This window comes from Triticum dicoccoides, unplaced genomic scaffold, assembly GCF_002162155.2.
Source record: "Triticum dicoccoides isolate Atlit2015 ecotype Zavitan unplaced genomic scaffold, WEW_v2.0 scaffold53052, whole genome shotgun sequence".
NCBI lineage: Eukaryota > Viridiplantae > Streptophyta > Magnoliopsida > Poales > Poaceae > Triticum > Triticum dicoccoides.
The window spans coordinates 20,815-34,215 of NW_021279684.1; the positions used below are offsets into that span (position 1 = coordinate 20,815).

The 13,401-nt window shown below is 48.9% G+C and overlaps 1 protein-coding gene across 5 annotated transcripts; it reads left to right on the forward strand.

Annotated features, from left to right (window-relative positions):
- Window positions 1–1,972: 1,972 nt before the first annotated feature.
- Window positions 1,973–4,980, forward strand: LOC119346860 (6-phosphogluconate dehydrogenase, decarboxylating 1-like). Of its 5 annotated transcripts, none has more exons than XM_037615974.1 (2): window positions 1,973–2,114; window positions 3,224–4,980. In XM_037615974.1, exon 2 carries the CDS (start codon window positions 3,231–3,233, stop codon window positions 4,668–4,670), a length of 1,440 nt encoding a protein of 479 aa, XP_037471871.1. In that variant the 5' UTR covers window positions 1,973–2,114; window positions 3,224–3,230; the 3' UTR covers window positions 4,671–4,980. The 5 variants fall into 5 exon arrangements, with proteins under 5 accessions (XP_037471871.1, XP_037471872.1, XP_037471873.1 ...); XM_037615975.1 differs by having other exon boundaries at window positions 1,982–2,124; XM_037615976.1 differs by having other exon boundaries at window positions 1,991–2,119.
- The last annotated feature ends 8,421 nt before the right edge of the window (window positions 4,981–13,401 follow it).

The window sequence follows — 13,401 nt, forward strand, 5'->3', positions numbered from 1 at the left end:
ACTTACAGTCATGACAAACTGACTTTGAAGCCATATCAACATTTCCTCGACAAATCTTTCCAACCTTACTCCCATGACAATTTAATTTTAATCCCATTCCATTTGAATTTTTTTCGCATGCAAAATATAACCTCCCAGCAACGGCATTGTTTTAGAGATCGTTTGCCATGAAATAGAGATTTTTGCTCCCCATGTGAATGAACTATGCTCATGACATTATTAAAAAAATCGTCAATATGCTATTTTTTTTGTTTTTTTTTTCTGAATTTGCCATTAGCTATAGGACATAAATTCAAAAATTGCCATCAAACATTTTTTTTGTCCATAGTCTGCCATTAACCAGAATTTGCTTAATTTCGCCGATAATGGCAAATTGAATTGCTTGACCATGGCAAACAAAAGGTTGGGCCTGGGATGTCCCCGGACGGAATGTTGGCTGGTTATCGGGGTGGTCTTGATTTAGATGTACCGAATTTAATTAATTTAGCATGATATTTTTTAGTTTCATTCATGGCATGATTGCGTAGAGGTGGCATTTTCAGGGTGACGTGGTGCTGAGGCCACCCAACCCTCGCAAGAGCAAGAGCGGACGCAAGGCAGCAGAGGCCAAGTCGGAGCCGCGTCCGACTGTCAGCAGAGCACACGAGACGAGCTGTTTCTCTTCCTCTTTGTTTCCCACTCACCAGATGACGCGTGGGCCCGGTTTGACGGGAGACCGGGCCCACAAATCAGACACCCTCCACCAGGCAATTCCAAACTGTTGAGCAAATGCCCGCTTCGGAGCGAGTTGGGCCGGCCCACTACTGGGTTCGCGTGATTACATGGTTCGCTGCTGTTCGTTTCGTTGTTATTTCTTCTTATTCTTCTTCTTCTTCTTCCTCCGCGTTTTGGTTTTGAACTCTCCTTTTTCCCAATTTCATTTTTCTGTTTTGGTTTCTTTTTTCCTTTTTGGGGTTTGATTCCATTTTTTGCTTGTTATCTTTTGAGTATTATTATACAAAATGTCCAGCGCGTATCACAAAAATGTTTATTGTATATTACGAAAAAGTTCATCATGTATGAAAAAAATACCGTGTATTAAAACTCTTTTTTATGTGTATTTTAAAAAAATGTTCATCATGTAACACGAAAAGGTTCAACGTGCATTACACAAAATTTTCAGTGTGTGTTACAAAAAGTTGGCTGTATTAAAAAAATGGTCATATCATATTTACGAAAATGTTGACCATATTGTTGAAAAAACTCACCATATATTACAAAAAAACAAGGTCACTATATTATAAAAAAACACTCTCCATGTTATATTATAAACGTTTAAATATTACAGAAAACTGCACGTGAAAATAAAAAAGTAAAAAGAAAATCGAAGCTCAGAAGAAAATGATAATAATAATAATAATGAAAAATCGGTTCACTATAGCCGAATGAAAAGTGCTCCCTCTGCAAACTAATATAATAAGAGCGTTTAGATCATCTACGTTATTTTTCATCGGCGGCGGTTGCTGTTGTGGGGTGCTGGTCCTATGTGGCCTTAGCACGACGACTTTCCGGCTGTCTACTACAAGAAGTTGTGCCCAGGTCCGGCGATGGAGGGGCGATGACGGCGGCGCGCCTTCGGCTCGCTTCGGTGCTTGTAGTCGTCGCTAGGTGTTCTACGAATCTGGATGTAATTTTTATTTTTGGTATTCGTTGTACTGCCATGATATGATTGAAGATGAATAAATTGGAAGTTTTTCGAAAAAAAAAGATCACTAGTTTATGGAGGGAGCACAGCCGAGTGTGTTTTTGGTAGATACAGTTGCTCTTACAGGGGCCAGCCCATCTGTGCACGCCGTGTGCGTCAGCGCGTCGTCTGTTGGGCGTCTCTCCTCCTCTCCACCAACCCACCCGCGGGGCGGCTCGCGCAGCCCCGGGCCCAGCCGTGGGTCAGCGGCGACGAAGGAACGGGTATTTAAGTTAACCCAAGCAAGAGGAGGGGTAGGTGGTAGGTATCCGCGTCCGCATCGCACCGCACACCAACCAAACACTCGCCTGCCTTCCTTCCTTCCTTGTTCGTTCCTCGACGCACGCACGCACGCACGCAGATCTCATCCATCCAAGCCAAGGCAGGTCAGGTCAGGTCAGGTCTCTCCCCTCCCCCCGAATCTTCTTCCTCCCCCCCTTGCCCCCCGATCCGATCCCCGTCGCGCCGTCGCCCAGCCCGGCCGTGGCTTCCGGCGGGGCGCTCGCTCGTCGGCCCAAAGAACCTAGGTACCTTTTTTTCTTCTTGGCTGGGTTAGGCAGTGGCTTGATCAGATCCATGGCAGGTAGCTCTAGCTGACTAAGTAACGGGAGGGGGGAGACAGCTAGTTGAATTCGACAGCAGTACGCATGCCTTGCCGGCTGACACACAGACAGGACCACCAGTTCTCCTGCCTGCGCCTCTACTACTGTACCATGTGTTGTTCCTACTACTAGCTCTAGCTCTAGTTGGGGATGCCCTGTTTTCTCTGTTTTTTCTTTATGTAATCTTTTCTCTGTTTTTCCTTTTTTTCCGCATGATAGATAGATGAAGCTCGGACCTAGATATAAGAACCATACACAACTGCGGATGACAAACACTCTCTCCAATTTAATCTGAAATTGCCATCATGATCCTAACAAACACTACTCCTCAAGTAACTGTAAATTGTTTTGTTGCACGATTACTGTCTGGTGTAGATTCAATCAAAATATTTAGTAGAGGAGATGCTTGATGGTTGGTAATTGTCTTGTGACTTGTGTGCATGTTGGTGGGCAACAAGCATACGATTTGATTTCTGCCTCTGCTCTACTGTATTAGCCTCATGGGTCATGGCTGATTGAATTCACCCGGACTATAGCTTATTCCTTCACCGTACTACTATCGCTTTCTCAAGTCAACTCAAGCAACAATTCATGTCGCTCGCTCAATCCTCTGAACATTGCATCTATCCTCTGAATATTGCGAAATTGACATTCGTAACCTCGCATTCAGTTATCCACTGCCCATTTTTCTGGATAAGTTTTCTCAAACCTCTATTAGCTCGCTGCAAACATGTACTCAGAGTCTCTGAAGCTTGTTCCTGTGTCCAGTGCATATGCATCATCATTTGGTTTTGGTTTTGGTTTGTATATACAAGCAGGCTTTTAACCTTTCTGGCGAGCGAGACTTGCATAAATAAACTATCTAACTTTGTGTTTGCTGCATCTCTTTTCTTTTCAGGTACGAGATGGCTCTCACCAGAATTGGTCTCGCTGGCCTCGCGGTCATGGGCCAGAACCTTGCCCTCAACATTGCCGAGAAAGGCTTCCCCATCTCTGTCTACAACAGGACAACGTCCAAGGTCGATGAGACTGTTCAGCGTGCCAAGCTAGAAGGAAACCTTCCTCTCTATGGTTTCCATGACCCTGCATCCTTTGTCAACTCCATTCAGAAGCCACGTGTCGTCATCATGCTTGTCAAGGCTGGTGCTCCGGTCGACCAGACCATCGCAACGCTCGCAGCACACCTGGAGCAAGGTGACTGCATCGTTGACGGAGGAAACGAGTGGTATGAGAACACAGAAAGGAGGGAGAAGGCCATGGAGGAGCGTGGACTCCTCTACTTAGGGATGGGTGTCTCCGGAGGAGAGGAGGGTGCCCGCCATGGCCCCTCCATGATGCCTGGAGGCTCACTGGAGGCTTACCAGTACATTGAAGACATTCTTCTCAAGGTGTCTGCTCAAGTCCCTGACAGCGGTCCGTGTGTCACATACATTGGGAAGGGTGGATCTGGAAACTTTGTCAAGATGGTTCACAATGGTATCGAGTACGGTGACATGCAGCTGATCGCTGAGGCATATGATGTTCTCAAGTCGGTTGGTAAGCTCACAAACGGTGAGCTGCAGCAGGTTTTTGCCGAGTGGAACAAGGGTGAGCTCCTCAGTTTCTTGGTCGAGATCACTGCTGATATATTCAGCATCAAGGATGACCAGGGTGAAGGCTACTTGGTCGACAAGGTCCTGGACAAGACTGGGATGAAGGGAACCGGCAAGTGGACAGTGCAGCAGGCTGCTGAGCTCTCAGTGGCTGCTCCTACCATTGAGGCGTCCTTGGATTCCAGGTTCCTCAGCGGGTTGAAGGACGAGAGGGTGGCTGCTTCCAAGATCTTCCAAGGTGACTACAGCAGTGGCGAAACTGTGGACAAGGCGCAGCTCATCGAGGATGTGAGGAAAGCTCTGTATGCCTCCAAGATCTGCAGCTATGCCCAGGGCATGAACATCATCAAGGCCAAGAGCGTGGAGAAGGGATGGGGCCTGAACCTGGGCGAGCTGGCCAGGATCTGGAAGGGCGGGTGCATCATCCGCGCCAGCTTCCTGGACCGCATCAAGAAGGCGTACGACAGGAACGGCGAGCTCGCGAACCTCCTCATCGACCCCGAGTTTGCGCAGGAGATCATGGACAGGCAGGCCGCATGGAGGAGGGTCGTGTGCCTCGCCATCAACAACGGCGTGAGCACCCCCGGCATGTCGGCGAGCCTGGCCTACTTTGACTCGTACAGGAGGGAGAGGCTTCCCGCGAACCTCGTGCAGGCCCAGAGGGATTACTTTGGGGCGCACACCTACGAGAGGGTCGACATGCCGGGATCCTTCCACACCGAGTGGTACAAGATCGCCAACTCGAAGATCTAAGCTGCTGCTGCTGCTGCTGCTGCTGAGAGACGGCACATCCCATCAGGTTTCGTCTTGTCGGTAGGTATATCTTTTGTTGTTGAGTCCTTTTTCCTGTAGGGGAGGAACTGCCTGCCGTTTAATTTTTATTACTCGAGTAATGAGTCTGTCTGTGGTGTATTTATTTTCTATAAGGAGGTCCAGCCGGTATTCTCTCCACTAGTTCCATGTGATTGATCAACCCTGGAGGGAAACCACCACTGTTATTTGTCGGATTTCGCCATCCTGAATTTTATATAGCATGAAGAAATAAAATACGTTTTCACATGCCTGCCTGTGTTTCCACTTATGCTTCCTGGTCTTGCTGTAGTGCTTTTGACCACAAAGTTGTGTTGCATTCTGTTTGTTGTGCCGATATGTCCGTTTTGTTTGGAAGAGAAGCATGTTTGTTTGCCTAGTGCCCTGCCTGCCCTGTTTATGTTCTTGTTACTGGATCATTCATTTACAGCAGCACCAGACCTTGGATTTGTGTTGCATACTTGATGTTTTGAGCTGATTCTCCCACCCCTGGCTGATGAGGCGTATGCCATTTTGTGTTTGTGTATCCGTGTATGGGCTTGCGAAGTAGTATAATTTCTGCGACAGAATAATAATATTCAGATTCACTGATGAAACGTAATGAAATAGAGGGAGAAACGAGTACATGTATAGTACAAGCGAAAAGAAAGCAAAACAGAGGAGGAAACGACCAAGCGCATCGACTACAGTAGACAGTAGAGTAGGAACAAGCAGCAGCACAGCAGAGAGCAAGCTCAGCCTGGGTCAACACAACAGCATCCGCAAGTTCTTTCAGCTCCAAGCAAGGACTGAAAATGAATTTCCAGGAGTTATGAACAAAAAATCAACTTCTTTCGCCACGAGCAGATCAATCATCAACTAGTAAAACGCTCATTTTCAAATGCGAGTATCATTCCAGATCCATACCGGAGGACTAGCTAGGTGATGCGGAGTTGGATGAATCTCACCTTCCACGCCGGCCTCCCTCAGTGGAGCTACCATTTACAAAGCAAATGGGTTCCGTTTGGAAGGTTTATATTTAATAAAAGGCAAAGAGGCAGCTACAATTCCATTACCTGAGGCCTCCTTTTTGAAAAAGAGGAGCTACAATTTCATTACCTGAGGAGAAATCTGGAGCAAGAGTGGAGAGAAGGGGAACGACTATAGTATAACGATCGATGTGGAGGAGGTAACAACTCAAAGGGCTCCTCAATCTCCTTGGCGGCGTTGTATACAATTATAAATGCCTGACTTGTACATGGTCTCTCTCTGTTGCAAGAATTACTAGGCAGGCAGAGTGGAAGCAACTATATTTCGTTACCTACAAGGGGAAATTGATCTGGAGCGAGAGTGGAGAGTGAAGAGGGCAGCAACAAGGAGAGGAATGGCTACGACGACGTAGAGGGGGAAAAACAAGATGACTTCACACATTTAATTTACATAAAAATGAGGAAAAACAAGTTCTACTACAACTTCTGGACACAACACAGTACAGCACCCAAAAGGCCAACGCATAAAAAATTGTGAAACAATTCATTCGTAAAAGCTATCTTATAAAACAAGAAATAACTGGCACATGGTAATATATATGCACTTGCCTATCCAATTGCCCAGGTCCTAGCAATCAGCTCTAACAAAAATTAATTAATGACGTGATCAGGACCAAATTTGTATAGTTAAGTATAAACATAGCAACACTGGCCATAACTCAAGGCAATGCCTCCTGATACATGGACAAACACATCAGGCCAGTGAGAACACTATGAAGAGGTCTGAAAGCATTCCCGATATACTCCCTCTGTAAAGAAATATACGATTGTTTAGATCACCATATCGAGGACCTGGATGACACTTTTGATAGTTCAAGGACATGCGTGACACCCTTCAAATAGTTCGAGGATCTAGGATGCACTTCACTCCTCTGCACCATTGCGCGGCCTAGCCCGTCTCCCTTTGCTCGTTTCTAGTGATGTCATCTGACTTTATGCTCGAAGTAGTATCAGTGTTTGCCAATTTATTAATCTCGGACGTCCCGCTCCACCGCGACATCAAACACCCGCCTCTCCTCGCCCATGTCGCCGCACCTGGCGTACACACCGACGAGCGAATTGGAGACAAACACGCCCCTGGCGATCCCCTCGAGAACGGCCGCCAGCGTGGGCACGGCCTGGCCTTTCCTCAGATGCCCGGCATGCGAGCACGCAGCGACCGCTGCTGCATCCGTGAACCGGTCGGCCCTGATGCCCACGGCATGCGTGGCGCACTCGTGCGAAGGCCCCCAGCTGAGATGCGTCAGGCTCTCTGTCCCGCGTGATAGTAGGCGTCGATGAGAAGGTTGAAGGAGACGGCGTTGGCGTGGGGCATTTCGTCGAGCTGGCAAAACGGTGCAAGGAGCGTGTTGCAGAGAAAGGGGGTGGGCTCGGGAGATTTGGCCATAGATGGCAGCGGCGTGGCGCAGCGTCGAGCAAGAGCGGAGGAGGTTGGTTGTATGGTAGTGCTCCATGACTTTTGTGGCTTCTGTGAAAAGATTTGTCGTTGCAAAAAGTATTGATTGTGTGGCGGTCGTACATGTGCTACAAAATCAATCAACGGAAAATTTTGTTAAACAATGTGTCATCCTCTCGATGCTAGAGATTTTGTCAACATTTGAAAGACAACCTGCCGTTCGCTCCATGTTGTCGCAAGGAAAAAAAAAACTTCAGAAACCAACACGAGGTTTCTGACTCAATTCGACTAACTGAAAGCAACCAAACTTTTTTTTTTCTGTTCTAAACGAGACATAAATAGAACTCCTTCACCAGGGAAGGACGCACATAGCCATGTAGATAAGCCTAGAATGGCAAGGAGCATCCCAAGCGCTATGTATAACTAGACCGTATATCATTTTCAGGTGGCATGGATAATTTCCCTGTTGGCAGCATGTCCTTATAGCAAGGTCGGTAAATGAACGAATCCTCGACACAGCAAGCTGCTTGCGAATTGTCTTTATCGAGCTCGTCCGTTTCTCCTAGATACTGCATCCTCGACATGTCGAGATGGTACACTACCACCGCGCCGCTAAGATCGAGGATGAGTGCATTCTTGTGTGGATGGAATCCCATGATACTGCAGTAGGCACCCTGTTCTACCGACTCATGGTGGTCGGCGCCTCCAACCATGTCGATGAAGTTGTCCTCATCAGAGTCCCATGAATATTCAGAGTCATGTGGTGTGGCCCAATCGTCCTCCGCGTCATCGTCGGACAAGCTGACTGGTCCACCATTGCTTCCAACAATCCTCCATATCATCTTGGGTTGTATTTTAAGAGTACGAATCATATGGCCATGCTGGTTGAGGTCGACGTCATGTGCCAGTGCCCAACCTAGTTCTCCATTGGTCAATTCGCTTAGCATCCATACTCGAAGCTGTGAATTGTTAGTCACCACATAATGTACCCCTCTCTCATGGCTTGCTAAGACTGAATTTCCGGGAAGCGAGTAGCAGCTTTTTGGACCGCAAGGTTCTCCGGGAAGCTGGAGCATATCATAAGTTTCCTTCAAGGGGCGTAGAATCACAAGGACACTGTTGTGGCAATGCATGTAGACAGACCCATGCCAGTAATTAGATGAATGAAACGGACTCTCGTACCTCTCAGGAGTTCTGCCAACCATGTCGTAGAGGTGCCCCGGCGCACAAACTCCAGGCGTGAACTCTCGGTCCTCCCACCGCCCTGTGCATGACGAGTACATTAACATTGACAACACATTTTTCTTGGGCTCCTCGAATTCCTCCGCTTGTGCTTCCCCGAATGGCCGAACCTGACCTTGCGTGCTTGTGGCCATTAATGGCTCCTTGAGCAGACCACCTTTCGGAAAGAGGAAAACATGGTAGTGCAGCGACACGGCAGGGTCGAAAGTCAAGGATACGCCATAGCTGCACCACGGCTTCGACGGCCGCGACAAACGGGCATACCGCACCGTCGCCGGGTTGAGCACGTAATAGCCCCACTCCTCGAGGAGGAGGAGGCCGTTGCAGGACTGGAGTACTCTTGCCTGGTGCGGGTAGACTGGCCTCCGGAAGCCGGATGCGCCGCGGGTGGCTGGCGGTGCCAAGAAGGACGTATCGGAGCGGCACCCGGTCTTATTGACGAAGAGTCCGGGAAAGGCGCGCCGGGGGAAGTAGCGCTCGAGGGAGAGCCAGTGGTCGTCGTTGACGATGTCGCGCCACGCGCGGCACACGCACTGGGACGCGCAAATGTCGCGCCCTGGCAAGCGGCGGAGGATGTCGAGGAGCACATCATTGGGAAAGCACATGCCGTCACCGGCTGGATCCATCCTCGTTTGGATCGGTGGCAGATTGGATTGTTCGGATCGGACTCTAGTTTCCGTGGGTGGGCAGATGCTCGTGTATGAGATGTGATGGCCAGGGTCAGTTTAGCCTCTACGGCATCTTGAAAAAAAGCTTAATCGCTACGGCATCTTTAATAAAAACCTTAACCGCTACGGCAGTTTTTTTTTGGCGCGCTGTCGGCCGCATGAGAGCGGGACACGTGTTCCATCCGCTAAAATAGAATCTTAACTGACCCAGAACCCATAGCCGAGTTTTCCTTTTTTCTTTTTTCTTTTTTAAAAACTGTTCATCCCAGATGCATAGTCACCCAGGAGCTGAAGAACAGCACTTCCGTGGAACAAATATAGTCATAGGCTGCAGGAGAAGGAATTGGATGATGTCAACCGACATCATCCACGGATCAGATGACCTCACTAGTAGAAAACAGGGTACTAGTCCCGGTTCCAGGGGAGATTATGATTTTTTTCGTTGCAACGCACGGGCCTTTTTGTTAGTAATGGTAAATAGTATACATACATAAATGTAAAATTCAAGCCTTTTTCTGTCACGAGACACTATGAGAGGAAATACATGATATCATATTATCTCTGAAATCTAATCTTAGACTGCAACGTTGTAACACAACCTTTTTTGCATTTTAAAGCACCATCTCTAGGGGGAAGAGCCATGTTGTTCCAGAATCATCACAAATCTTTGACGGGCTAGAAGTACCAAACTTCATGTTGAACATGTCACCCGTGTCCATGAAATAAATTACATCTTCCTCCACCTCTCCATAAGGTGCCGGAACAGACTTGGAGAAATTCATGCTAACGAAGAGTGCTCGACCGCCGCCTAGCCCTTCGGTCAGTGGCACCCATGCGTGTGTGCTAAAGTCTGCTTCAAAAACATCCACTTTGAGAGTGACCCATGAACCTTCTGGTTGGAGGTCCTGACGATGCTTTACCATGAGTAGCTTCCCATCCGACTCGATGAGGTGCCGGCAAATCATGGTGATATTACCAGGTTCAGCATCCTGATCAAATACAGCCGAGCAATTGATATTGGTATATGTCAAGTCATTGTGTTTTTCCTCTTCCTTCTTTTCATTGCCGTTTTCTGCATCGTCATGATCATCACCCTCCTCATCAGAAGTGGTACGTGAATCATAGTAATCGAAGTAGAGCGATTTCTTGATGACACGTTTTCCCATTGCAACCAAGGGCCTTCCGTCTCATCCAATGCAAGATCAAGGGTGATGAGATCCTCAGCCGTGGTGATGGCATATAGTTTATCACCAAGAAACGCGATGTCAATGAGGTAGATATATGGAGTTGTCCGTGACTCCGGCGACCACACGCCCTTCCCTCGCTGGAACACAATGAGCGGATGCTTCCTGTTGTTCGTGATGACGGCGATGAAGTCGTCGACCGTGGAGCGCATGAGGAACTTGCGTATGAGAGACCTGTCATGGACGGCCATGGCGTCGAGCTCAGGCAGCGGGAGAGACCTGTTTGAGAAGGGATTGTGCAAGACGTAGTTGCGCACGACATGGCGTCTTGCGCCCTTCTCGGTGGTGTGCTCCTGGCCGAGGCCGACGCGCGTGGATCGTTTTCTCTCTTGTAGATTAGGATTTTAGGTCGTTCATCGTCTTGGCTTCGACGGCGGCGATGGCGGTGCTGAATAAAGTTTCTTCGGATCCTATTCCAACAAGGCGATCGGTCCTATGGTTGGGGATGAATTTGGCAATCAGTCTGTTCAAGCAAGGATTGCGTGGTGGCGGCGACATCCTTGTGGTGGACCTGTGTCCTCGGGCTCCGCCGTTGCGACAGCGTTTGCTCCAGCGCCGGCGCGGAGCTTGGGAGGTAGTCCAGGAGCGGATGCAGATTGTGGTCTGCATCGGCGGCATCTGGAAGATGGTGGATCGTGTGCTAGGTTCGCGGTTCGTGGATGGCAGATGTGGTTTTCTCCTCCGGTGTTCTAGTTGTGTGGGGGTGCCAGATCTGGAGTTCGATGGCGTGTCCAGGGTGTTGCCCCGGTCTGATTCGTTCAACGGTAATGGTTTTACCTTTGGTGAGCCACCTTGGAGGTCTGCAAAGCTGCATGTCAGCGATGGAGCCGCTACGAGCTCGGGTGTGAAGGTGATCCGTCAGTTTTCCCTTTGGTGGCTACTGTCGTGGTTCCAGAGGCAGGTGACGGGTGTTGGTGTCAAGTTCAGAGGTTTCTTCAATCTTAATTGTAATTTTACTTCTTGGTTGTTGTTCCTTTGTGCAAAGACTAGCTTTCTGCTGTCTTTTCAGTTTTGCCAGGTCGGTTACGTGACTTGTATTATGATACTTTTGATATAAATGAGACACGTATTACCATGCAAAAAAAATACACCACACAGGCTGCAAAGAGGACCACCATTGCTCGAATATTTGTTTGTTAGCTCTTCAAAAATTCTCAGCAAAAATAAATAAAACACATATATATGCTGTTGTTAGCTCTCGCCCTCTGAATTGGACCATCTGAATCCCTGGGAAATAATCCTTTTTTCCTAGTCCAAGCTATATGATGCACATTCGTTCATCGAGGAACCACCGGCACAAACCAAGCACAAGAGTATACAAAAGATCAAGTTAAATGAGAGTTAGATCATCGTTATGGAACCCTTTTTGGAGACCAAGGCTGCCCAACTGTGTTAGATAAATATATTGCAAAGCAAACTAAGGGCATTTCTAACCGATCCCCTATATTCGGTGAGCGATTTTACTCCGCTAACCGACACCTAGCCGATCCCCTATCCGCGGTTAGCGGATTATATTTTTTACTCCGACCCCAAAAAATTCCCTATTTTTACTCCCGCGATAGGCGGCTGAGTAAAACGCCGCACCTCTCTTTCGCATCTGCGCCGCCGCTGCATCTTCACCGACACGCCTCCCACCCGCCCCTCGCCAGCTCCGCCACTACCTCATTCCATCTCTTGCCCTCCGCCGCCGTTCTGCCCGTCGGCCAGCCCGTTCGGCCCTCGTTGCCGTCGCTGGAATCAAGGTGAAATGCCACCGCCGTCGTCAACTATATTCGTAATTTTGTTGAACATTCAAATTTATGTTTAGTTTCTATATGTGTGCTAATATGTAGTTGCAATTTATACTAGAATTGCAAAGATTAGAAAAACAAAAATTTACTCCGTTATATTTAGGGAATCGGCTAGGTCCGTGATGCGGAGCATCCCTCGCTCATCCCCATGGACTCTACTACAACTCGTCAAGCACCGAGAGGACGGTGACAAGAGCACGTGCACGCAACATCGACAATGAGGTCACTTCTTTCCTCTTCGAGTCTCGTTCGGAATCGCATATGAATCAGGTCCTACCTCAAACGGAGATGTTATGCATTCGTAGGTACTTCGAAGATGATCGCGAGGAAGCATGCAGGGATCACCAAGTTCACCGGAGACCTACAGAGGAGAAGAAGGAGGACGTGGAGGCCCTGGACACTCCGGGTGCCCGGCCATCCATGGCCCCGGGTGCCCGGCCTCCGGCTGGGGGACGCCCCTGGCCACCCCGGGTGCCCGGCCTGGAGGCCCCGGGTGCCCGGCCCCCCGACCTGGCGCTAGTCCTGACCACCCTGGGTGCCCGGGTGATCAACCCCCGGGTGCCCGGACCAAAGGCGGCCAAGGGCGCGACCCTCCCTGTGCACCCCGGGTGCCCGGCCATGTTGGGCCCGGGTGCCCCCCCTGCAGCCGGCTCCCTGGTCGGTCCGGGTGCCCGGCCACCCCCTGTGCAGCCGCCCGGTCCAGTCCGGGTGCCCGGACCCCTTTGCCCTGGGTGCCCGGACCCCTCCGGTTGTGCATGCGTGCACTAAGGGCAAATGACCCATGTACCCTCATTTTACCCCCAATTCGTCCCTAGCCTATATAAACACCTCCCCTAGCTCTTTTAGAAGGATAGCAAAGTATTTGATAGACATTTGTGAGCTTTGCTCCATGCATCCACTCCACTAGGAGATCAAGACCTCCTCTTGGAGTGACCAAACATCAGGACCTCCTCCTTGGGGAAGGATCCCCATCATAGGATCATTAAGCCCTCATCTCCTTCATAAGATTTGGGATGAACTCTACCATGTATCTTATTTCCCTTTGATTGTTCATGTACCTTGTGGATTTTGTGTGATTGTTAGTCTAGTGCATGTGTGATTTGGACTTGCTCTTGAGTGTTCCTTTTGTTTTCCCTCTTGTGTTCATCTTGTTCTTGGGGATTCCCCCTCCAATTCGTGAAAGATCTTCACCTAGGGTTCCACCCTACAACATCTTGGTATCATGAGCCATGGTTTCTCACGAAATTGGAGCCCCCCTTCTTGTTCTCTAGCCTAATTTTGTTGTATTCTTCCCCAATTTCGAAAA

Bases quoted from the DNA above. Each gene is read 5' to 3' on its own strand.
- LOC119346860 (XM_037615974.1), top strand. From the start codon at position 3,231: ATGGCTCTCACCAGAATTGGTCTCGCTGGCCTCGCGGTCATGGGCCAG.